The sequence below is a fragment of the Mesoplodon densirostris genome, chromosome 4 (assembly GCF_025265405.1).
Source record: "Mesoplodon densirostris isolate mMesDen1 chromosome 4, mMesDen1 primary haplotype, whole genome shotgun sequence".
NCBI lineage: Eukaryota > Metazoa > Chordata > Mammalia > Artiodactyla > Ziphiidae > Mesoplodon > Mesoplodon densirostris.
In genome coordinates this window covers 23,150,696-23,176,970 of record NC_082664.1, presented here as the reverse complement: position 1 = coordinate 23,176,970, position 26,275 = coordinate 23,150,696, and the positions used below count along the sequence as shown (strand labels likewise).

Below are 26,275 nucleotides of genomic sequence, written 5' to 3'. Positions count from 1 at the left end.
GTACCAACTAGGCTATAAAATTCTGTGTGTTCAGGATAGAGTTCTCTCAACGGCAGGGGGCCACTGAACTGGCCTGAGTTCTCCCCTTGTAGATAACTGTACTTTGCATGTCTATGGTCTGTCTGAACCAAACAAAACACAAAGCTCTGTTTCTTTCTTGTTTACTCCAAAAAACCTTTGTTTTCCTTGCGTTTAATCTTTTCCCCAGACCAAAATACCCTGCACGTTGTAGACAGATGAGTCTTTCTAGAATAATGCGCTATTGGCCAGATTCTGAAATGGCTTCATAGCCTTTATTAGATTGAGTCCACGCTCAACCTGGAGGCCAGCTCTTCCACAGTGTGGCCTCACTGTCACTCTTACCTCTTGATGTGCATGAACCCCTTACCCAGGTCAGGCTCACCTGCTAATCCAACCACTTTTACACTTGCCTCTTCCCAACCCTAAACTCCCTTCCTCTTGCCACTGAACTACATTTTACCCCCCACCTCCAGATCTCACTGAAAAAACATCTTTCTTGTGAAAATCTCCCAAGTATTCTGGTCCGTATCGATTTTTTTTCTGTATCTATGTTGACATTGATCACTTGGATTCATCAATCAGTTGAACAGTTATTTGTTGAGTGCTGACAGTATGCCAAGAACGTAATGCAAATACTCTGTTATTGATTATGTGCTCTGTTACATTTCTAACTTACTTATATGTGTATGTACTTATTGCCAAAAACAAACCACCTTAGGAACTGTTTGTTTTCTCACAGAATTAGACACAAAATATCAATGCAATAACTACATCTTGAATTGACTAAAGTATATTCATGATAAACTTAACTAGGATTCAGGTCACTTGTTAACTTGTCAGCTTATGATCACTAACTATATTAACAGGGTAATGAATCTTCTTAATTATAAATATTTTTTATTATGCTTGACCTCATTAAATCTTGCATAGTGACAGATTTTGTTTAAAAATTTTTATTAACAGCTCTTTTTCCTAGCTCAAAAAGGGTATTACAGGGGGCTTCCCTGGTGGCACAGTGGTTGAGAGTCCGCCTGCCCATGCAGGGGACACGGGTTCGTGCCCCGGTCCAGGAAGATCCCACATGCTGCGGAGTGGCTAGGCCCGTGAGCCATGGCCACTGAGCCTGTGCATCCGGAGCCCAACAGTGAAAGGACCGCGTACCGCAAAAAAAAAAAAAAAAAAAAAAAAAAAGAGGGTATTACAGATGATAATAAGCAGAACAATTAAAATCAAAACCTCACCTCTATAGAGTTAGCCAGTGTGTAGACTTTATTACACAGGCACATTTTTTTAAAGTAAGCTGTTTTTACATAAAATAAATCACATAGTACAAGAAGTTACATTGAATGAGGATAGATGATGAAGGAAGGAAAAGCCAAGCCTTGGATCAGCTGAATCATTCACTGGATCTTGGGTCCCTCCATCCTGACAGATTGAAATGCTCTGTGAACGTTACAAAAATGCAGACTGAGGAGGGGGTGCTCTTTTAGCGCTCCCTGGCTTAAAACACTGATTGGTTCTGTTTCATTTCTTGAATATGGTAAACTTTCTCCAGGTTCTGTTGGCAGGTTGGTTGACTGACACAAAGGTTAAATGCATGCTGACTTAGGGTCAGAGGAGTTCATATTCTTCCCTCTGTCACCCCAGTACTTCAAAACCCTTAGATGCTTTGGTCTGACAGGTTGCTGTAAAGATCTGATTGCACATCTGCTTTCCCAGAACCGCTCCCATTGGAAACCACGTGTGGGTGCTGACGCTGAAGCACACAGAGGCCAGACAGCGGTGCTTAAGGCTTCAGTCACAGTGTGGCTAGATGGTGTCCACAGCCAGCACTGAGGGTTTGATCTGAGGCAGAAGGTGGGACTGAACAGGAAGAGGATGCTGGAATTCCTTTGAGCCATTATATCTGAGCAACTCTTAGTACAAGAACCTAAAAGCAAACTAACACATACCACAAAAGAGATGCTATTTTGTAGCTTGCACACATTTTAAAAAAAATAATTACATTTTCATGTTACTAAGAGACTGTGAGGATAGGGAGGACCGACCCTTTCATCTCCTTTTGCCATAACTGTGTTACAGATAGTCTCAGAATGTTTACTGTGTTTGTCTTCCTCCCTCGATTTCTGCAGCCTTTTGTATAAAAGGATCTATCTGTAAATCGTTGATCATCCCGACATAGCCCCTTGGAGGGTTAGACCGACTTCTGTTTCAGGTAGTACCCAAATCCTGGCAGTTCCTCTTCACCGTCACACCACTGTTGTGCCGGGTGAGGCCAGAGGAACTTCCAGAGCAGTGTTCCAACTGATCTTCACCGTCCTTTTGATCCTCCATGTTTATCTGTGTTTTGAAGGCAACTACAAAATAGAGGACTGCAGGGTTGTCTGGGCAGATGGTAAAGGATAGAGACATTAAAAGAAAAAAGGTGGGCCAGCTGCTTTTCCCAGTATTCACATTTTAAACTTCTTGGTTCTTAAGATTATATGAAGAGTCCTATTGACATGAAGTATCACTGACAGTGGCACCAAAGATAGTTTGTAAAATAATCCGTTAACACTGGAGCTGGAAAGGATCTGAGGGAACAGTCAGTCCAGCGTCCTCACTTTTTTAGCTGAGGTTTCTGAAGCCCAACTGGGAAAACTGCAGGTGACTTAACATGATGATTGTCTTCATGACTGTGTCCTTTATAAAGATTCATAGAAACCCCAATTCTCCCTTGATAAAAGGCACGCCCACCAATGTCTTTACATCAACAGTCCTCAGTGTCCTTGTGTTTGGCCTTAACTCCCTTTAGGGAAGCTGGTTACTGGGACAGCACCTTGACCAAATACTTGTTGAACTGAATTAATTCTGTTGTTTATCCCTGCTAGGCAATCTTTTATTATTTCTGGAGCTCCTTACATTTAAGGGATGGCCTCTAGTTCAAGTATTTTGAGGTTTGGTGGCCAGTGCTGTATTTGTCATTTCTCTATACTTTATTTTTTCATATTGCCACTCTGGTTTTTGATTCTGTTCTTTTATAGCTTTTCATTACATCCAGTTATTATTTGCCTCTCTCCAGGCACTACCAAACACATGCTATGGATAGTTTCTGCCCTTACAGGCCTGGAATTGCAAATTCAGAGATACTTTTCCCCCCATTTGTTAAAAGGACTAGACTCTCAGATTTGCTAAGGCACAGTATAAGAAATGTAAAAATTCCATATTCCTACTTTAGTTAATACATGGGAAAATACTACTGACACACACATTTATTTTCTACATTTATGTATCTTTCACTTTTAATTCTTTAAATACATAAATATGAGTCGCAATATCCAAAGCAAGTTTCATTTAAAAAGAACATAATTAAGAAATGGTAGAGAGATGGTGACTTGTAGGGAATTGGCACTTAGACATTGGTAATGACAGTATGTTTAGAAGTTGGTGAAAATGCTATGACTAATTTTATATAAGAGCTGTCATGTTTTGAATGACACTTGTTAGTGAAATGTTAAAAGATAATTCCTTTACTAGATAATATTTTTTGTGGATTTAGCTTTTTGGTCAGTTTTGTTTGAATTTCCTGTTGCATTCTTAACATGACCTAAACTCTAGATATGCTAGAATTAACTTATAATCATCATTCATAGAAGAGTTAAAGTTACCATTCCCACCTGGGAAAAATTTTTAAAGTAGGCTAAATGGCAGTGCTTCCTAGTCAAATCAACTTAATGTTTTAAAGATTTTTAAGAAAAATTTCAGATCATTCTCTGTTTTCCCACCACGAAACTTATTATGAGATTTAAAGCAGCTCTGAAATCATGATGTCACTTCACACGTTTCAGCCTTACTATCCCAGGCCTCCATCTTTCTTACTATGGTGACAAAATAAATACGCAGTAACGTTGGTCAGTGCTTAATGTTGGGGAAAACAAAGACCTAGCACACCAAGACTGTCCATGTACTCTATTAAATGCTTTCTTCTCCCTCTCACCATTCGAATGGGCAAGGCTTAGGCTCACAGAGCTGTCTGACTTGCAAGAACAAAACTGAATCAATAATCTGGACTATGACAGCATCTGTGCTACTGTTATCTTTGGGCATAAAAATGTTTTTCAATATGAATAAGATATACTGTAGTTTAAGTTCAGATGCACATTAAGTGCTTAAGTGCCGAGTTATCACTAGTTGACAGTGGAGGCGGGGAAAGAAAAATTATTTAAGTTCTCCAGGAAATAGAAGCATGCTTGTGTGCTTTACTGTGTTTGATGATAAGTAAGGGTTAGGTAGTCTTAGAGTCTAAGCGTCAGTATTCATTCAGCAAACATTTATTGAATACCTAAGTAATTTTCCTTTATTTCATTAATATCTGTCCTATCAGCACAGGATTTAAGGTAGCTGAAACTTATTATATTCCAAACTAACTTGGTGGTACGTACTAGAAACAAAGAATAAGAGCCATTTCTTGCCTCCATGGATCACATTTCTTGGGAATATGAATTTCTAGGGAAATAAGCTCCTGCCCTCATCTACAGGATTTGAAAGGAAATTACTCTAATTTCAAATAAGAAATATTTTCCATTAAAAAAATGTTCTTGGGAATTCCCTGGCAGTCCAGTGGTTAGAACTCAGCGCTTTCAATGCAGTCGCCTGGGTTCAATCCCTGGTCAGGGAACTAAGATCCCGCAAGCCGTGCAGCACAGCCAAAAAGAAAAAAAATGTTCTCAAGGGTTATGAACCCTGCCAATAATGCAGGAAGGTTGGCGGGGGAGGTGGCAGGGAGAAGAAAATAGAAGAGAAAAAAAAACTGTCCAGATTATATTACATATAAGTAAAATACACAATTTTGATAAGGCATAACTAGTAGTATGTTTACAAGAGTGGCAAAGGGAGTTTAACGGTGCACCCACAAAGTACCTCATAGTCTCGTTTGATATATCATGAGTACATCTCTCATCCTCCTTTACTATAAAGTCAAAAAAGGAAGTCAACAGTCTCAACAAAAAAAGCACAGCTCTTAATATCATGGGACATCTAATTTATATTCTAATAGTAATAGTAAGACTATGTATTGGTAAAATGAATTCACTTCTAATATTTTCACATTACTGATAACATAGACAAGGATTATTGGTGGCCACAAATAATTTGTGGCCACACACACAAAATCCAAGTCCAGGGTGGCAAACTTAGAATCTGCATATCAAAAAGGTATTTGCCCAACAGTGTTTTCTATGTAGGCTATTAACAAAACTACATAGAAACTACATCTAAAAATATATAGTATTATATTTCCCAACCCCCTAAATGCTACCCATTATCAACTTCCAAAAAACAGTAGAGGGAAAACAAATCTGATGAAATCAAGGTGGTAGGTTTTTAAAAATGAATGATAATCTGATTGCTGAATGTAGATAGCATGGAAGGGACTTTCCCATCCCTTGGTTTAAAAAAAAAAATGTCCAGGTGAAAGTACAAAGGCAATGAGAATTAACCAACAGGAGAAAAGGGTCCAAGCACCAATACACATGTGATGCTAGCAGGTGAAGCAGAGATCTTGAGAGGGTGCACAGGTGCTACCTTGGGTAAAAAAAGGTGCTAGAATGACCTTCACCTTGCCAACTCTTCAACCCATTTCAATGTTTCTATAAGGAATCTCCTGTGCTTTTAGCACAACAGGGGAAGGGCTATGCCTTGGAGTCCTCAGTTGACAAAGACCTCTAGGGAACTCCACTGTATTTCAAAGAGCATGAAAAACCACTTATCAAACTAAAAACAAACAGAGTCCTAATACTGTTGAAACTAAACCTATATGTAGAAGGGATCTTGTTAAGAATCTAGCCCAAATCCAATCTAAGAGTCCCTTTCATAGCATTTAGGATGGGTTATTTTAGCCTTTGGGCATTTGCAGCAACTGGAAGTTCTACTGTTTGAGTCCATTCCTCTTTAGAACAACTCTTATTACAAAATTCTTTCTTACATTGAAGCAAACATCTGTCATCTATAAAGCTCCTCTTTTTGCCCTTTGAAGCAACACAGGAAAAGTCCAATTCCTCTCCCCTTTTATAGCTCAACAGAGATTTCAAGGCAGCTATTGTATCATTCCCTCTTTTTCCCTTTCCAGCTATACCTTCTGTTCTTCAGGGGAAGTATTCCCCTATTTCATGTATAATCACACTCTCCACAACCCTGGCCACCTGACTGGACACAGTCAATTTATTAACATCTCTCTTAAAATGTGGTTCCCAGAATTGAACCCAGCCCTCCATCCAGATGTGCAGCATGCAGGGCTCCCTAGACTTCTGTTACCACAGGCTGAATGCATTAGTTTTGGAATAGCTATGATATACTCCCAATTCAAAACTGAACTCACGTTTCCCCAAGAAAACACTTTATACAAAAACTGCTGTGAAACCAGGACTTTCCAACACCCTTCCCATTAACACACACAGGTAAACACATACATCCGTACACACATAGGTACCCCCATTTTGTACTTACTGGGTTGCATTTAAGAAACTCAGAATATAGAGTTTCTCATTAATGCCTATTTAATTTCATCCTTTTAGTTTCAGTCTTATGTTCAGGTATTTCAAAAAATTACAATGATTTCTATACCCTAATGTCAATACATAGAATTCAATGAATATTCACGGAATGAACTAATCCCGAAACTGCCAGTCAACAGACTAGTTATGTGTCTATTTCTGTGTCATCTACAAATCGGATAACCCTTACTCTATTCTTCATGGGAGAAACAGGAAGGCAGGTAAAAGCTGCCTTTAAATTGTTGAGCTCGTATCCCCTTTGGGATGCAGAGGTACAGAATGTGAGCTGGAACAGATGAAGAGAAGGAATATTGAGTGTCCTAGATTCTTGGAATCAGGATTTAATGTTCCCAACATTAGAAAAATACGGCTTTCCCTCATCTCTACCCTAGAGTCTTCTGCCTTTTAGATCTATTACATACTGTGATTATCAAACTCTGAATTTTTAGGAAAAGCTCATACAAGCTCAGTTTTGAAACGACTTTTAAAATGATCTTTTCAACTTATATTTTCTGTAAAGTTTGAGTTAAAGAGACACGCAGCTGTCTATTGGCTATGAGGTATAAAAGGAGTTCCCAGATGCCCCTGACAAATGCCTGAGATATATGTATCCATCTGTTTCAGGAATCAGAAATGGCCTATGTTTTTCAGCGTGAATTTGGAAATTCACTGAGATTTAAGCTGTCTCCTGAATTTAATATAATCTTACAATGAATGTTCTTTTTCCCCAGAATGAAGAAAAGTAAGCTCAATTTTGCTTTCCCTTCAATAGCCACTCTTCGCAGAATGTGGGGTTAATCACAGAATTTAAAAGTGTCCTCTTGTGCCTTTTTTCCATTGTCTATTGTGACTCAGGGTGATGAACCCTGGGACCGATGCCTTAGAAAGACAGAAAAAGCGTTTCAATCAACACTATCTAGAACCAGGAGGGAAGCATCTCAAAAACTTCTGTTGCATAGTGTTAACATTTGAAGAATGGAGACACCTATGAAAGGTCTAGCAGACCCAAAGAGGAAATCGGTTTTGTACCTTTTCTCAGCTTTTTCTAAGAGGAGTGACAGAGATGGAGTCTTAGTTAATTAACTTCTCAAGATTGTTTTCCAGAAACTGATGTAAGTGACAGATGAACATCGGAAGGAAATTGAGCCAACAATGACGTTGGGAGTTTCTTTACCTGACTTTATCAGTCACAAACCATACCCAAGTGCTGTGAGAGAAGCAGAGTGGAGAAGAGGCTTAATTATACAGTAAGCTCCAAAAAGTCAGGTGACCCAGGTGCTTCAGGCATGATCAGAGCCTCTCCAAAGCAAGCACCTTAGGGCTTCCTGTTAGAATACAGGTAACTACAAACAGGGAGGTCCAATACACTGCTCCCAACATGGAGTAGCCAAGGTAGGCAGTGCCTTGAACTTCACCTATTCAGGAAGACATCCTGTCATAATGCTTAGGTCAGGGCCCCCTGCAGTAGGGCTTCGTCACTGGACCCCACACTCCTTGGGAGTTTCCATTTCATCTCCTTCAAAGTCTGGCTTCAAACTCTTTTTTTGCTCAATTTCCACCTGTCAAGAATAGAAGTTGGAGAGAAATATCAGAAGAAATATCAGGAAAACACCCCAACAAATAAATAAACCAGAAGAGAAAACCTCACTAGGTTCTTTGAGCATCCTTGTAACTTGGGTATTGTTCTGGGCTTTAGTCACACCAAGCTACTGGCCATGTGTATTATGGTTCTGTCTTTGCACATGCCCTTTGCTTGGTCTGGAATTCCTCTCCCTCTCAGTCCACCTGGAAAATTCTTATTCTTTGCCTTATACAGCTACTCAAAGGTCACTTCTTCTGTGAAGCTATTCTTGACTCACCAGGTAGTCAGGTGCTCCCCGGTGTATATTCCCACTACACCCTGTACCCGCTACACCACAGACTCCGTAGGACAGCGCAGGCCCTTGTTCACTATTGTACCCCAATAATATGGGCATACAGCAGGCAATCACAAAGGTTTATCAAATGAATGAATTCCTTTGCAGCTGGCTCTTTATACTCTCCACTATTTTATCCCTTTAAAAAGTCTCCAGGGCTTCCCTGGTGGCGCAGTGGTTGAGAGTCCGCCTGCCAATCCAGGGGACACGGGTTCGTGCCCCGGTCCGGGAAGATCCCACATGCCGCGGAGTGGCTGGGCCCGTGAGCCATGGCCACTGAGCCTGCGCATCCGGAGCCTGTGCTCCGCAACGGGAGAGGCCACAACAGTGAGAGGCCCGTGTACCGCAAAAAAAGTCTCCAAATGGATAAGTATTGTAGTGTTTACAGTTCTGCCTATATCTTTTGGAAAATACTGTAGCTGTAACTGTAAAGAGATTAATAAATTAATCTTGCCTTGAGAGTAATATACCTCATCTGAAGCCTTTGATAAATCAGGCAGGGAATCCTTTGAGCTGAAGGAGTTTCATAATTAAAGCCGCTCTTCTCAATACCACTTGGATATTTATGAGAGGGAAACAATTCAAGACAGAACAGTTGACTAGGGTCATGTTTGAGGAAAGTGCTGGGTCTTTTCCTGGCCACAAGATGGAGTATTTGTTCTTTTTGGTAGTTCAATGTTTGAAATCACACAAGTAAGGAAATATTTAAAGAACAATTAAATGATCATATAAATCTAAGGATGTTATTACGAATAGAAAATTATTAAACCACTTTGCCAAATCCTTCTTCAGTAACCCCCTGTTTTCCGTCTTTGGCATATAATCTCCTCCTATTGAATTTCTAGCTACTCAGGATACAATCACTATTTATGTCGGAAATCTCCAACTTCATTTCCTCCTTCACAGCCCTGATCCCGTTACTATTATAGAAGCTTGCTTGGCTTTTGAGTTTGTCCAGTTATAGCCCAGTGACCAGGTTGTATGACTTGGTATATGTCATACTTCACTATGACATACTGTCCTACATAGTGTCATACTTCACTATGTAAACTTCATTCAGATCCACTTCATCAACACCTGTAGCTGAAATATATGCTTTGGGTTAGCATTTTCCTGACCCTCCCTCCACTTCCAAACTCATTCCCCTGCACATAAATTATATGACAAATGAGTAATAATAATCGCATTACCCCATTACTCTGTTGTTGTTCATGATGACTGAAAGACATTACATACTCCTTCTTCATCAGCCTGTACTTCTCTTTCCACCCTTTCTCTTGCCTGCTAGAGAGATTATTCATTTAACTCAGAGCAGACTCAACCACAGCTATGCATGGTAAACCGCCTGCAAGGCAGTAGGAGAATACCCTGCACCCTGGGCAGGCATTGCTAAAAGGAATGAGAAGGGGGAGGGCATGGGGGTGAACAGACAGACTTGGAAACATTAGCCAGATGCCTCCCGAGGCTACCTTGTAGCTGTAGTGTGCAGAATAATTGACCCACTTCCTGACGTCCGTCTTGTCTTCCACAGAGATGGATCTTACGGCAGCTTTGGAGGCAGAAGTTGTAGGCATGCTGAACTCAACGTTAATGTGATTGGCAAATCTGGAAGGCACTTCCCGGTCAGAGCCAAGTTCAAGATGGCAGAAGAAACAGTGTGGGTGACCAGAAGCTATGAAAGAAAGACAAAGAATCTAGGGTTCAGGTTCTTTGGGGAGGAAGTGGAAGAGCCTCAATAACAAACAAAAGGAGGCCTGGCAGTCTTTAAGAGCATCCTGCTGTCAGCAGAGGATCTGCCTCGGCAGAAATCACACTGCATGTGCTTCAGACCCTTTGACATAACACTATCTGACTATGGTAGCCTGGTATCCTAGCAATAAAACCCATGACCTGAGAAATGGAGTGCATTCTGCCTGCTCAGGTCAGAGTGCTATGTAAACACAGTGTAAATACTATGAAATAGAGGTAGACTGGCAGAAAGGAATAAAAGAGATCAGCACTTAGCACCCAATAAAACATCAGACAGCCACCTGGAGCAAAATCATCAATTTCCTTTGGAAGATGAATTTTCTTAATAGCATTCGATATTTTTTAAAAAATGCTTTTGGCATGTTTTTTTTGGTGAACGGCATATAAAAATGACAAAGCCCTTAGAAACAGCACATATGCTTTAGGGAAGCGTGTGGAACGCTGGAGAGAACACAGACTAAAAGGATACCTGGGTTTGACCTGCAGCTCTCCTAATTGCAGAGATCCCACACCCAAGTCCTTTTTGTTCTCTTCAGGCCTCAATTCCTCATGTGTGAAGTGGCGAGTTGGGGGGTGGTGGAAAAGGGTAGGCTGGATAATGCCAGGCATCGTCCCTTACCGCTATTTAACTGTATAAATCTATGGCTAGTTCTGCTGTATCTGGAAGGCAAACTTATGGTTTGATTTTCATTTGAGGATTGTTATTAGATTGTTTGAGGGAAAAGAGTCAGAACTTAGTTCTGTGACGATCATCATTGCAGCATCGTCGTCGTTCATCAGATGTAACAGGAAACGTTTGTTGATAACTCTGAGCCAGGTACTGTGCTAAGTGCTTTATGCAGATTCTCTCCCTGTGTCTTCATAACAGTCCCCTGAGGTCATAATTATTACGTTGCACAAATGAGGAAACTTAGGCTTCGGGAGGTAAGGTCAGCTGCCCAAGGTCATAGCTAGAAAGTGGCAGAGCCAAGAACTGGACCCAGCAGTCTGACTCCCAGATGTTCTTAACCCGTTTGTCTGAGTCATAACCTCACAGTCCTCAAACCTCAAGACAGGTTTGCAGGGTGACAGGGGTGGAGAAAAAGGAAGCTGTAAGAAACCCCATAAAGCAGCTCACTGTGGATAAACTGTGTGACTCTGACTTTATTATGTAACTGAAACAGCCCTTAGTTATCTGAGTTTCCCCAAATAAACAGTTCCAATTTCCTTTATTGGTCTGGGCAGGACTTTTTAATCTTGGAGCCTGAGGACATACACACCCGCTCTCCAAGGAAAACAGAGTGAAGTATTTGTTTTGCTCTGTTTCACAAATGTAACAGATTTCAATGGGTCTTTCTAAAGAGTAATACTTTGGAAAATTAATTGAAAAAATTGCAGTTTTTTAGGAAAGGAATTTAAGATATATGTAGTAGTAAAAATTACATTATTTGAAAATGAATCCATTCAATTTTTTTAAATTGTGTACCACAGATGTAATTATATAGCTGTCACTTACTGAACACTTATTACAGGCCAGGGACTGTGCTAAACACTTAAAAACATGACTAATTCCATTCTTAATGAGCTAGGTGTTAATAACCCTATTTTATAAAAGAGGAAACTTGAGATTTCTCTGAAAGGTTTAAGTAAATTGCCTGAGGTCACACAGCATTAACTTGTAGTACTGGGAATAAAACTCATGTAACTGACTCCAAATTATGTCCTACACTCCTCTCAATATATTGCTATAGATTTAGATCATTACGAAGTATTTAGAGGAGTTTCTTAATTTAATTCAATAGCAACCTGAACAACAGTTTTATCTAATTACCCTTGTTTACACATTGTTGGAACACTGAAAATCAGAACTTTCCACAAAACTGACCCCCCTCTCCTCACCCCACCAAAGCATATTCACAGCAAATTCTATGAAAGCAACAGTCCCTCTTGAGTTCTAGCATCAGCTAATGGATGTGTAGGGCTAGTGGACAGATAGGGAAGCACAATTTTGAAAGCTAGTATAATTTCATTCATGTTAATGAACTAATGAGCTCCCATTATATCATCTTCCTTGATGAAGCTGAGAAAATTTAATATTAAAATTAAGATTTCTATTTTCCATGAAAGGGGAATCATACTGGAATTGTTTTCTCTTCACCTGATCTAATGAGAACTGGAATTCCAGCAAAGAAAGCTACCTATGCAGAACAGAATGTTTTGTTTCCTGGCAGACAATCTGGGAAAGCACAGAAACTTGTTCTGGTGCCTTCTAGGATTAAAGGAAAGCTCTTGGGATTAGGACGGGAGGGGTCCTAGGAGAGCACAGAGAGAGAGACCCTGCTGGTGGGAGCCATGTTGGAATCCAGTGGCAGCTTGTTAGCCTTTTGATGGCTTGATTGGGATAAGCCTGCTGTGGCTGTAGGCCTGAGGTGCCGACAAAGCCCGGGATGCCAACCTGCTGGCCCATGCTGCCCTGCAGTCTGACCATCCTACCTGTTGGGGCTAGGGTTGCAGGGCCACTGCAGGTGGGAGCAGATGTGCAGAGGTTCAGTCCTCTTTCACTGTAAATAGAGGTGTGAGGATTACGGAAAATGGCCTATAAAAGGCACCTTCCCAAAGCTATCTCCAGACTAAGAAGAGCTCAGAAAAGGGACAGTTACTCACAGGTCATCGTCAATTCTCTGGCTTCATGGATGGGGCAGTGGATGGGGAGGGCAGGGGCTGGGCACAGAGAATACCAGCAATGGTAAGAACTTGCATTCTGACTGGAATTCAGATCCTGTACATCTCAAGTTTCCAGAAGAAGGGTGCTATTAATTTCCTGAACTGATACACAAATACATATTATTGGCCAGAAGTAGAATAAGAAGCTCTTGGGGGGATTTCATGTCTAAAAATATACAACCATGACAGCAAAAGCAGTAATTGAGTGGGGGGTAGGTTTAAGTGAGAAATATCCCCAAATATCCTTATGCTGTCTTTACGTATTTTAAAAATCATTCACAAATAAGGTTCCAGTCATCTAGAAATACATATGTAGTATATAGGCTGCATTTACTTGGCCTTGAGCCTACTTAACACTACCCCACTGGGAAGCATTAAGGAAGGTGGTTGCCGAGGACTATTTATTCCATGCCCTGCATCTGCTCCCTTTTTATTCTGGTAACAATCTTTTTTTTTTTTTTCTTCCTCTTCGAGAAATACTCTTCCCCAGCACTGCATGTCATCTTGGTGGTCATGTCAGTCAAAATGCCCTGTCCTCCCTTTTACTCTTGGGAAATGTCACAAGGACAGAAAACGGCCTGTGACGGTTTGTCCCAAAGGCTGCAGCCTGAGGAGACATCCACAGGTCCCGCTATCAAGAGCTATCCTTTCTGAAGCCTGCTTGTTCCTTCAGTTCTGTGAGCTATCTATATCTTTCCAACAATTTACTTCTTTTTGCTAAAAGAAGCCAGTCAGTCTTTGCTGCTTATAAAGCCCCTCACATGGTACTTTTAAATATCTGAGAGAAAGAACTTTGAAACAAATGAGGTATGTGTGTACACACTGAGAAAACTGAAAATCTCTGTTCTCATAGTGGAAGTAACTTTGAGTTTGTGTCTGTTGTGTGTCATCTACTAAGAGGCAGCTGTGGTATGGAGAAGAAAGACCCCTGGATGTGATAAGTCACGTCACTCCCAGTCCTTAACTTTCTCATCTGTGGAATGAAGAGGTTTGACTAAGTTATCCCCAAGGTCCTTTCCAGCTCGAAAACCCAATTATTCCATAATGAAGTGATCTGAATACATGCTTAGTAAATTGCAGAGCTAAAAATTCCAGTAAGCATAAACCTGAGGTCTTTTTTCACGTCAAGCCTCTTGCGGGTTAAACAGTAATTTTCCCCGTTACCTCAGTTCTCTTCTCAAGGGCATCCGTGCCAAAGGAGAATTGAGGGTTTCTCCTTTCTGCCATCAATTCACATCGGCCTCATGGCTGAGGCGGAAATCACAGTGCTATCACCAGGAGAATACAGTGCTGATTTCAGGGAAATGAATAAGCAAGCTCAGAGAGGAAGACTTTATGTTAAAAATTCTGTCAGTTTAGAAATAGGGGGTGGCAAATCCAGCCTCAAACACAGAGGTCCAATTGTCTCTTCAGTTTGCACTGCTACACCCAGTGTCTGACAAGAAAGCCCTGGTGTGTGTCCACTGCCTGGCCTGCCTAGGGAGTTGGCCAGATCGTATGGCTTCTTGGCTTCACATTGTTTTACATTTAGGGTAACACAGCCACTCCACACTCAGAACAGGAAATGAAGACTCCAAACATACTGTTAGGATTTAATAGTAAGAGTGGAAAAAAGAATATCTGCATAAGAGAAAGGCTTTAACCAACAGTTTTTCCAAACCTTTTTCTTTTTTTTTTTTTTTTTTCTGGCCCAAATACCCACTTTTTTAACAGATGAGCAAAGTTTATTATAAACAAGAAGAAAAGTGATTTAAAGGGTCACAGGATCATGGGCTTATTGCCTGCCACTGGGGTCACCCAGACTTACTCTAAGAAATAAAGCTATTAGAGCTGGTTTGATTACTCCTTAGTTTTGTCATTTCACCAAATCTCACTGGGCCCATGAGGAAAGTCATTGCCTTCAGGCTCACTCAAGCACAGAAGCACCCCTGCTAGCTGTGATCAGGCCAGCTAGGGCTGTTTTTAAACTGTCTCCTTTGTTTAAATTAAACATCCCTTCCCTTACTTTTTGTCCTTTTGGATTTCAGTCCTTTTGGACCTTCATGTCCTGGCTGGATCTTCAGTCTGATCAGAGGCCCCTTCCCCATCTCCAGATCCTGGCTCTGAACTTGGGATGTTATGATTGACAGGCCTTGCACAGGGCGACTGGAATCATAAATCTAACTCTTGGCCTGTACTGTACACATGACTGGCCATAAACTGCCTCTTTTACCTAACTTGGGGCACAGACATCTCTTCAAAACCCAGAAGCCTTCTAGGATCTGGAAAAGGATAGCTTCCAACACCAGAAAAAACTTTAATGAGTCAGAAAAGAATACAGAATCATAAGCTGCCTTGGAAATCTGCTTAGCAGCCCAGCTGAGAAAAAGAATGCATAGTTTTATGGAAGAAGTGTGATAGTAAGAGTAGAAAGATGGAGTGAACTGGGTCATGCATGTTTAAGTACTTTGCTCGAATATTTTTGCTTCTCTGGTCCCCCATTCCCCCATCCCTCCCCATCATCATTCCTATCACATAACAAAGACCAGCACTTCACAGGGAAAGAGAATGGGGAACTTTGATGCCAGCTCTTTCACAACCATGTGGCGGCTTTCACAGAAGACAAAGCTCTGCCTACCTGAGTTTTTGTCAGGCAGTCGGTTTATCCTCCACACAATGGAGTTGAAGGCATGCTCATACTTCGCAGTTCCCAGAGTTACTCTCATGACAGGCTCAGAGCCAGACAAGCTAGTTGAGCCAAAACTTGCCCCCCGGTTCACTTTGGCTTTCAGAGACTTCTCCCCCAGGACACTTTCCCTGCGGAAGTTTTTCACCCACTCACTGGGCACAGGGTAGCGAACCATCACATTCTCACAGGGAACCTGAGTGAGAGGATCACAGTTAGAGGAGAAGCCAGATGACATCCTCAGCCAGCTCTGCACCTCCACCTCTGCCCCACTGATGCTTGCCACAGTCCTGAGTGTGAAAGGCAAGGTCTTCTCGGCAAATACTGTCCTGAACCTCATTAGCTCAAGTCGGCAGGCGTCCAAAGGGTTGAACAGAATAACCCGTGAGCTGCTGAATACATCCTCATCCACACACCTGTGAAAGCGGCACTCGTGGAGCTTGATCCACTTTGTGGTGGTGGTGGGCATGATGTCTTGCCGGGAAACGATTTCATTCCCTTTGACGAGGACGTCATTGAGACCCAAGCGGCACTCGGCAAGGCCAGAGAGGAAACTCAGGATGTGGACCCGTGTCAAGACATGGTGCTGGAGAATCTGGTTGTCTCCTTTGCTCACAAGGCCAGAGAATTCATCTCGGACATCCACTGCAATCTCCTCTTCAAGGTAGTTCAAGCCAACTGTGCACAGGTCCATTGACAACACCGGCAGGTCCATGAGACGGTCCTGAACTGCACGGATGAAGCTCAGGAAGTCATCGTAATTGGTGGTGCCCAGCTTAATCACTTGTTCCCTCTCGGCCACGTGGGCCACGGCAGGTTTAGGCTGGTATTTCTTCTTCTCCTTGTAGGTGACGCGGTCTATCCGCAAGCTGTGGATCCTGCCGTTCTCATCATAGTTTTGGAGCCGGGGCTCTGAAATCTCATGGCAGATCTCCAGCTTGAACTCACGGAATGGCTTTTCTAAGCCCTTCTCGTAATACAGCTGCAGATACCCGCTGTCTGTCAGTTTGATGTAGATGGGTCCCCAGTGCCTAGAGGACATGATGTTTTTCTTCTCAGGGATCCTAAGCATCATGGGCCAACCATCCTTGGGCTGGGACAGTGCGGAACCTGGTGGGTGGTCATCTAGTTCAATCCAGGCTATTGGGTCATCATCAGGGAGTGTCGTACTCCCTGAGTGATCGGGATCCTCAATTTGGAGTCGTTTGAGTTTTTCAACAGCATCAGAGTGTGACTGGTTTTTGCTTGAATCATCAAAATTGATGGCATCCTTGTAGACGACAATGAGAGAATCTCTTTGGCTTTTGCCTGTGGTACCAGACATGGAATTGGCTTGGGAGCGCCTCTCCTGCTCTTCAAAGAAAGCGCGGAAAGGGTTTATAGGGGAAGGTTGTACATCCTGTAGAGTCTCATTCAGAAAAGGATTGGTTGCCCTCCAAAGAGGAGCCTCAGGCACGGAAGGCGGATGGTTTAAGGAGGAAATGTCCAGCTTCTGAACTTTGGAGAAGTTCATCAAAGTGCTCTTGGGACGTTCCCTCTTCTTAAATGACCCAGTTGAGCTATAAGGTACATCTGGGATCCCAGATGCAAGAGGTGGTGTTTTCGGCTTCAGAGGAGAGGTGATTGGTGGCAAAGGGCTGCTGACTTCATTGTCATCAAAAGTGACCCAGCTAGGGAAACGAGCAGAGGTCACTAGAGTGGCAGGGTGTCCGTTCACAGCTGGACTGCTGGCCTGCCAGCTGATGGCCTCCATCTCTACCTCTTCATCTTCCTGAAGAGAGGAAGAATTGTCTAAAAGGAAAAGGAGAACATATGAGAGGCTGCTATTCAGGGCCTCTAGAGGTATAGGAATGAAGGATGACTAGAATTTTATATGGAATCCAGTAAATTCCAAAGCATTTCATTACTTGTCCTCAAGTGTTTCGTCTGGGCACAGCTCTCACAGTTTTGTAATAAGCACACCAGTTTTGTAATAAGCAGTAAGAATACAAATGTCAATATAGAAGCACTGATAGGACCCAGGTCCCTTGCAATTTAACTCTTATACATTCTCCCTTTATTTTATCAAAGTTTCTGGAATAGATTTTTTTCTTGACTCTAAAGTATGTATGCTTATATTTTTAAACATTGAAAACTACCTCCTACATAAAATGATATAAAGCTGATCTCACTGAACAAAATAAGCCATATGCTCCAAGTGCTAATATGATTGCAAATAATGTAATCGGAGAGATCTTTACCCAAATGTGGTAAATAACTATTAAAGACAAAATGTTAACATCCTTAATATGAAATAAATTTACACAAGTGAATATCAAAAATACAAAAACTTGAAATGCAGGCAAAGGACATAGACAGACAACCCAAGAAAGAGAAAGGAAAAATGTCTAATAACCATGTAGAAAATGTTCAGTCTCACTAGTAATGAGAAAAATGTAAATTAAACCCCCAAAATCAGTGAAGATTTTTAAAGTTTTAGTATTCGATGAGGGTAAAGGTGCTATAATATGAACAGTAAATAGACCCTTAATGGAACCATAAGTTGCTACAAACTCTCTGAAAATGGTTTGGCAATTTGTATTAAGGGTCTTACAAATATTCATGAACAATGACTTAGTAATCTCACCCTAAGGAAATAAATCCAAATTAGGAACCAAGTTTTGGGTGAACGTTAGGAAACTGAGGCATACGATGGAATAACACGCAGCCATTAAAATGTTTACAAGTACGTATAACATGAGAAAATCCTCCTGACGTTAATCTCTTCTTTTTCTCTAAAATACTTTTCCATCTTGGGGTTTAATTTATGGGAAAAAAAAGATTATTACAAATAAAACTCCACCCTAGCAGGGGCTTCGAGGAAGGAGATACAGGACTTGAGTTTCAATGCAGGAAGACCCAGACCTTTTCAGTAAAGACGCTGTGTGTCTGCTGGGGTTATGGGAAGGAGGAGGAAATGAGGCCTTTATAAAGCAAGGAGTGGATGCTGAGGAAGGAATGGCACAGAAAACCTGTACCTAGCATACAGTAAATGCTCAGTGAAGGATTGTTAATTGAATGAGTGAGAAAAGAAACTTTGCTTTGGAGCAGTTCTGTTCTCTCTGTCTCTGGAGGAATGTGTATGGGGATCTCTGCCACCATTCCACCCACTGTTTTTACTGCCAGAAATTTGGAATCAAAGAGAAATGAATACTCAAATGGTTAAGTCAAATAGTTGACTTTTCTTACCATCCTGCTAAATCTTCACAAATATCATATCCAACCACACCAAATCAGCAATGTCACATATAATTAAACATGTAATTACACATGGATGGGATGGCTGCCTCTCATCCATCTCTCAAAGTATATTTATTCAAACAAATAGCAATTACCTCTACTGAAAACATCAGTTTGAAAATATAAGCTAAATACATGCATGAGTGAGCATACATACATACCCACACTTGTCCCAGAAATATAATGAGCAAAAAGTATTTTCTATATATGCAGCATCACAAAAGAATTTCAAAGCATTTTAAAATTAAAGATGAGACTCTCCTTCAAATTAATCATGAATCCACTTTTGTAGATGCATAAGTGATTTATTTTCTAGAAAATGAAGGGAAAAGGGTCAGAAAACAATCCAGGTTTGTAGGACTTATATTTTATTACTACTACAACTGCTGTTGTTGTTGCTGTAATGGAGCCTAAAGGGAACAATGTGGCCCTGAGTAAAATACAATCACTTCCTTGGAACAGTAACTAATCCTCTCTAGAGAACTGGCAAAAGGGGTGTATCGCAAAATGCATCACTTTCTAATGAAGCAGCTCTATGTTGCTTTTGTAAGCAGCATTTCCACCCAGACAGTCTGGTATTGACCCACCCCTTGTACCAGGGATATCCTTTTTGCCTTGGAGCTCATTGCTACTCCCTAGTTCAAAACGTGCCCTAAGTCCTTTTCCTTTGGAGGGTGGCTTTCTGCCAAAGCTGTTTATTCTTGCTGCTAAAGGATTCTCTTCTGTTGGGAGACTTGTCCCCAAAATAGCACTTCTCATCTTCCTCTCTCAAACCAAAAAAAGGGGGGGGGAAGGCCTTTGTCTCCACTGAAGATAATTTTCTTACAATAAATTTGTTTTTAAGCCAAGTTACTTGAGATCACACCAAGTCCTACACAGCTGTGAAGCATTTGACTCATAATACTATTTAAATTAAGTATCTTTAAATTGGGGGGGAAATTTTTTGAATTAAATTAATTTCTAGAGATTCTACGTTCTCTTAGACAGCCATCAAAAAGTTTCAAAAGACTGTTATAAAGTCTCTCCTTTGGCATTTTCATCTTCCATGATTATAACCTGTTTTAAAAATCCATCCTTTGGGATGATAGTGGGGTATAGGTCAAATTTCTGAAAATGAGAATTTGTTTTTCTACAAAATCATTTACAAAGAAAAAACATCTTAATAAAGACACTTTTATAGGGCTTCCTTGGTGGCTCAGTGGTTGAGAATCCGCCTGCCAATGCAGGGGACACGGGTTCAATCCCTGGTCTGGGAAGATCCCACATGCCGCGGAGCAACTAAGCCCGTGCACCACAGCTACAAAGCCTGCACTCTAGAGCCCGTGAGCCACAACTACTGAGCCCGCCCCACGACTACTGAAGCGCAGCCAAAAAAAAAAAAGTTTTATAGATGAAAAGCAAAAGTGATCCACAGTTCATATAGGTCATAGTGTTTCATATTTTCATATGCAAATAAAGCATTTCTTGAGGTAAACCTAAGGACCGCCAAATAGTACTTTTAAAAATTATCCCCTGTTAACACTGACTTCGCTATTTGTGAGTTCTTAATTTTTTTTCACTTATCACTGACTGAAGGACATCCTCAATTGTTTTTATAAAGGTTAAGTCATATATTTTCTGAGCCTCTTTTTATTAAAGGATGGTCTTTGAGACTTCCACCTATAAAAAAATGACAATCTGTATGTAAAATTTCTTGGGGAAAATATTTGTATCATATAAGACAAAAATTCGACCTCTTTAATATATGACAGTGTATCCTTAATAAAAATGATACACCCTCGCAATAAAATAGGATGAAAACAGACTATTCACTAATGAAGAAATATAAATATCTAATAACTCTTTGGAAAAAAGAGTTTAACCTTATAAAAGAATAAATACAGGACTTCCCTGGTGGTCCAGTGGTAAAGAATCCGCCTTCCAGTGCAGGGGACGCGGTTTGATCCCTGGTCGGGGAACTAAGATCCCACATGCCGTGGGGTAACTAAGCCCGTGCGCCTCAACTAGAGAGCCCAAGTGCTACAAACTACAGAGCCCACGTGCCCTGGAGCCTACGTGCCACAACTAGAGAGAGAGAAGCCCGCACGCTACGACGAAAGATTCCACGTGCCACAACTAAGACCCAACGCAGCCAAAAATAAATAAAATTAAAAATTAATTAATTAAACATTTTTTTAAAAAAGAATACATACAATTCTCCCTGTGTCAGAGAAACAAAGATTTAGAAAGAATAATAATCATTACTGGTGACACGTGGAAATTTATACTCTATAATGTAAGTGTTAAAAAGAAATCTTTCTGGAAGGCAATTTGAAAATTTGTACAAAAGTCTCAAAAAAAAAATCCAAGAATTCTACTTATAGGCTTTATCTAAGGAAAGAACAAGACATGTAATGATGTATATAGTGGTATGTTTATCATAGCAGTGTTTGTATCATGGAAAAATTGGAAACAAATGTCCAATAATGGGAGATTGGTTATATCAAATGTTATACACCTAAAATGGAATCTCATGCATCAATCAAGACAATACTGTTGATGATGTTAATTCACTGGAAACTGATCATGATATATATTGTTGAGTGAATAACAAGAGCCTACAGTGTGGAGTCAGACTGCCTGGGTTTCAATTCCGTGTCTGCAGCGTATTAGCTATGTGACTTTGGGCAAGTTGTTTAATTTCTCTGCGTCTCAGCTTTCCCACCTATGAAACTAGAAGAATATTAAATCCTACCTAACAGGGTTGCTGTGAAAATTTAATACAGATGTTAGAATTGTGTTTGGCAAATAATAAATGTTCAGTAGATGTGAGCTGCTATAACTACTGCTGCTGCTGCTACTGCTGCTAGAATGATACATATTCATGATATAAAGTGTATATATGTACTAAAAAGCTTTTTGATGTGAAAACAAATGTCTCATGTGGGGTAAGAGGTGATTTTTAAAATTCTAAGTCTGTATTCTTTCGTTTTAAAAAAATGCTGTATTGCTTACAAAATAAAGAAATATTAAAAGGTCAAAACCTATCTTTATTCCTCCCACTGATTAACCTTAGGGCAAGAAAACCAACAGCTTCGCTGTAGTCCATGTTGATAATGCAGCAGTTAGATCTTTCCTAAGACACTTACGACTGGTGTGGCTGGTAAGGGAAACAATAAGGGGGAAAAAAAGTCTGGCAAATTTCTCCACTAAGAAATCAGCAAAAACTAATTATCTTCAGAACAACATTATCATCCACAATTCCGTTTTACTGACTTACTAAAATATAACCAAAACTCCAGCATCATTTTAATTACTCTCTCTTCCACATTGCTTTTAGTATTATGAGTTGGCCTCTGCCAAATAAAAGCCATGGATGAAGATTAGGTTCTTATTCTACACCACAGGGAGAATTTCCAGTACCTAAGAGCTTCCTTAATGCCTTTACTGATGCAAACTAAAGAGAAATGGTGGATTCTTTTAATGTTAGACCACTATCTATTTTAAATACCACAAAGATTAAATTAGTTGATTACAACGGCAATCAAAACCACCAAACTGAAGAAAAAGTAAGCACTATGGGGAAAAAAATCAGATTCTATGATATTTTGAATACAGCAGACAGTCTGCCATCTTCCTCCCCCATTTGTTAACCTAATTTGTTAAATGCAATGACAAGTGCAAAAACCTTATTGAGAGCTGTTCGCTGGAATTTATGAGCAGTGGCAAAAACAAATATTCTTAGATTATTGTGGTTTTCTCAACGTGAGATAACAGCCACTGTTGCAAGACAGCATACACTGTATGACCAGACTCAGATGCACAGTAGGCACTTAAATATTTGTGTAGTAATCTGCAAAGCAAGAGGAGGAACACAGAATTTTCGGGCTTGAAGAGATTTTAGAAATAATAAAACTCGACCCCTTCATTTTGCTGAGAAGACCGAGGCTCAGCGAGTTTAATTCAACTGCCCAAGATGAAATTAAAAGTCAAGTCCCACTTTTAATATTCATTAACTGGTAATTTCTTAATGCTTGTTCATTAGATGAAAATCTGGTTAACTTACCAGTTGAGATTGGCAAGAGTCATCTTGACACACAACTTTTTAGGAGCCAGTTGTTCAGTGGTAGAAAAGGAGTTAACAGGATTGACATTTATACAGGGAAGCCTCTGGGCATAAAGTCTTGCCCTGATCATGTGAATGTGTATGGGTGAGATAAAGGAGTTACTCATTTGAACCATATCAAGGGAGCTTCTAACTTGGATAAAATAAGCTGAGACCTGCTTAATCATCACAATACACTGATAAAAAGGAGAGTCAGGGCTTCCCTGGTGGCACAGTGGTTGAGAGTCCGCCTGCCGATGCAGGGGACACGGGTTCGTGCCCCGGTCCAGGAAGATCCCACATGCTGCGAAGCGGCTGGGCCCGTCAGCCATGGCCGCTGACCCTGCGCGTCCAGAGCCTGTGCTCCGCAACGGGAGAGGCCACAACAGTGAGAGGCCCGTGTACCGCAAAAAAAAAAAAAAAAAGGAGAGTCAGAGGGTCTGGGTCTATTTATCTGTCCTTCACATTGTCGTGGAGAGGGGATGCTTTGATGCTGGTCAGAGATATCCCCAAAGTGAAGAAGTCAATTCATCAAACTACCGCTTAACCACTACTTGACAGAATCCCTATCAAGAATATTTTACACTGCATTCTGGTTTTTATTTGCTAAGAGGACCTAATAAGCAGTACTGAGCACCTTTAAATGACTGGTCCAGCTCACCCTGCCAACTCCCTCCCTGCTTATCAAGACTGACCTAATACATTTCATCACCCTTTTTTTTTTCTCATAAAAGCAAGCATCAGACTTTAAGTTTGATGAATGGACCAGGAACATGCCCAATATCTTGTATGTTCCTAGTCTGTTCTAAATTTTTAAAATCTGGTTCTAAACTTTTGCCTGTTTTACCATTGCCCATTTCCCCATGGCTTCTTCAATATTCAACCTTTGGATCCCTGCTTTTGGCTTCTTCCTCTAACAACTGAACTTCCACTCAACTGGCTTACTGGTTTCCCTGGCTTAATTTGCCTTTCTGATATCAGCTTCTTATGTTGTCTTAGATGAAGGCTCTATTCTCCCACCTGGGCAGAGATCCCACTGTAACCCCTTGCTGTTGTCTGACAGGCCCAACTTCAGTTCCCCAACAGAGGTCACAGGCAAGGGGCAGGGCTGGATTCCAATATCTACAGTAAATTGAAACACTGGCAATCCATTTAATAAATTAATCTCTTAACATAAATTAATCTTTTTTTAAGAAGATGTTGGGGGTAGGAGTTTATTAATTAATTTATTTATTTTTGCTGTGTTGGGTCTTCGTTTCTGTGCGAGGGCTTTCTCTAGTTGTGGCAAGCGGGGGCAACTCTTCATCGCGGTGCGCGGGCCTCTCACTATCGCGGCCTCTCTTTTTGCGGAGCACAGGCTCCAGACGTGCAGGCTCAGTAGTTGTGGCTCACGGGCCTAGTTGCTCCGCGGCATGTGGGATCCTCCCAGACCAGGGCTCGAACCCATGTCCCCTGCATTAGCAGGCAGATTCTCAACCACTGCGCCACCAGGGAAGCCCTAAATTAATCTCTTAACATTTTATATATCAGGGCATCTCAGAGATTTAACTAGTGATGATACCTGCTGACCTAACCTAACCTAACCTGTGTTTTATTTATTTTTTATTGCCATAGCAAAAAGCCCCCTGCATTTCCTTCCCATCCTAAACTATTTTCCGAGCCCACCAAAGAGGAGTAAACAAAGAGGAGTTTCTAGGGTCTGAGCCCTTTTGGATGGACTGTGAAACTCTCTGCTTAATGGCCCGTCAAACTCTTCTATGACGTGACAAGATAGTGGAAAGGGCTCTTTTGGTTCAGAAGCTTAAAAGAGAAGGGAGTAGCATCCAGATGTTACTGTCAGGGAGAACGTATGGTAGAGGCAAGGAAAAAAAGGGGTCTTCATCCTGACTCTGATTTGAGCATAGTTCTTATGCCTAGGAAGTGCCAGCGCTGGGGACCAGGAAAAGGACTGCCTGGAGGGGCACTGGGTAAGTTCCTAGTAACAGTGGCAAGCCTACAGTGCTCGTGCCCTTACTGTGACCAGGACAGGTCACTCCCCGGGACTGCCTGTCCCACTGCCACAGTGGAAGTTTCACTTGCGTGTGCCCCCAGGTCCCTACTCACTATTCACCTGGTCACCACGTGAGGACACACCGCAGCAACAAGCCAGATTCTTGTAAGCTCCAAGGAACCACTGGACCCCTAAGCGGGTGAGGGAACAGACAGGGTCCTGGACTTGAGTGAAGAACTACAGTGAATCAGTATGCCCTAAATTAGGGTTAAAAGGGACTAAACCATGCGTGCTGTTACATTTGGTCAGAGATCTCAGTTTTTAAGAGCCTCATCACTCTTATACGAACAGGTAAAATCAGGTTTCACGTTTCGCAGGATGATCCCCAAATCCTGGAACTTCTGAGGAAGGTAAAGACATATCTTACTACTTTTATCATTTCTTAACTGCAATAGTAAGAAACAGAGAAAAGAACCAGACTTACGAAGGATTAGGGAGCACCCAAGGATAAGGGCTTAACTGTCCTGGTTATGTTGGTGAGTAACAGAAAACAGACTATGCCTCAGAGAGGATGTCAAAGCGGCCAAATGGAATTAACCTAGAGGTTTCAGTCTCACCAATGGCTTTGTCATCTCCCTCTCTGCTCCCTTCAATACATGGGTCTACTTTTTTTTTTTTTTCCTTGCGGTACGCGGGCCTCTCACTGTTGTGGCCTCTCCCATTGCGAAGCACAGGCTCCGGACGCACAGGCTCAGCGGCCATGGCTCACGGGCCTAGCCGCTCTGTGGCATGTGGGATTCTCCCAGACCGGGGCATGAACCCGTGTCCCCTGCATCAGCAGGCGGACTCTCAACCGCTGCGCCACCAGGGAAGCCCCATGGGTCTACTTTTAACTGGTACTAATGTCCTGCCAAATCAGTCTATGCCCCTACAGAGCTGGGACTCATCATCCTCTTTACATATAATACTTCTAACTCTGACGTCCACTGCATGGGTCATGGAGCACCTGCACCATGGGCATGGACCCCTGACTACTTATTCTGGGGGTGGAGCTTGGGAGTCTCACCTGCTTGTAAGTGTCTAACCCTGATGAACTTACACACTTCAAGCACACACAGCAACGCCTTCTTTCCCTTCACTGTCCTGAAACAGTTACAGGCAGAGCCATTCTACTGTAGACCAGATTCAAAGTCTGATCATTTTGAACCTTAGCGATGGGAAGTGCTACTTCTCCACAGCTGATTCTGTAAATTTGGTCAGGGGGCAAAGAAACAGCACTGGGGGCTCTCATGCATTATTACATTTGCTTGTGTACATGTGTGTTTATTGGGAATGAGA

General features: G+C 41.5%; 1 protein-coding gene across 1 annotated transcript in view; it reads right to left on the bottom strand.

Annotated features, from left to right (window-relative positions):
• Nucleotides 1–8,026: 8,026 nt before the first annotated feature.
• The window catches only part of STON2 (stonin 2), a 146,404-nt gene continuing 128,155 nt past the window's right edge, over nucleotides 8,027–26,275 (bottom strand). The window contains exons 5-7 of the mRNA XM_060097964.1: nucleotides 15,537–17,375; nucleotides 9,937–10,139; nucleotides 8,027–8,110 (exon numbers count right to left, since the gene is read on the bottom strand). Of these exons, the coding sequence (XP_059953947.1) occupies nucleotides 8,027–8,110; nucleotides 9,937–10,139; nucleotides 15,537–17,375 (2,126 nt within the window). The remainder of the gene's footprint in view (nucleotides 8,111–9,936; nucleotides 10,140–15,536; nucleotides 17,376–26,275) is intronic.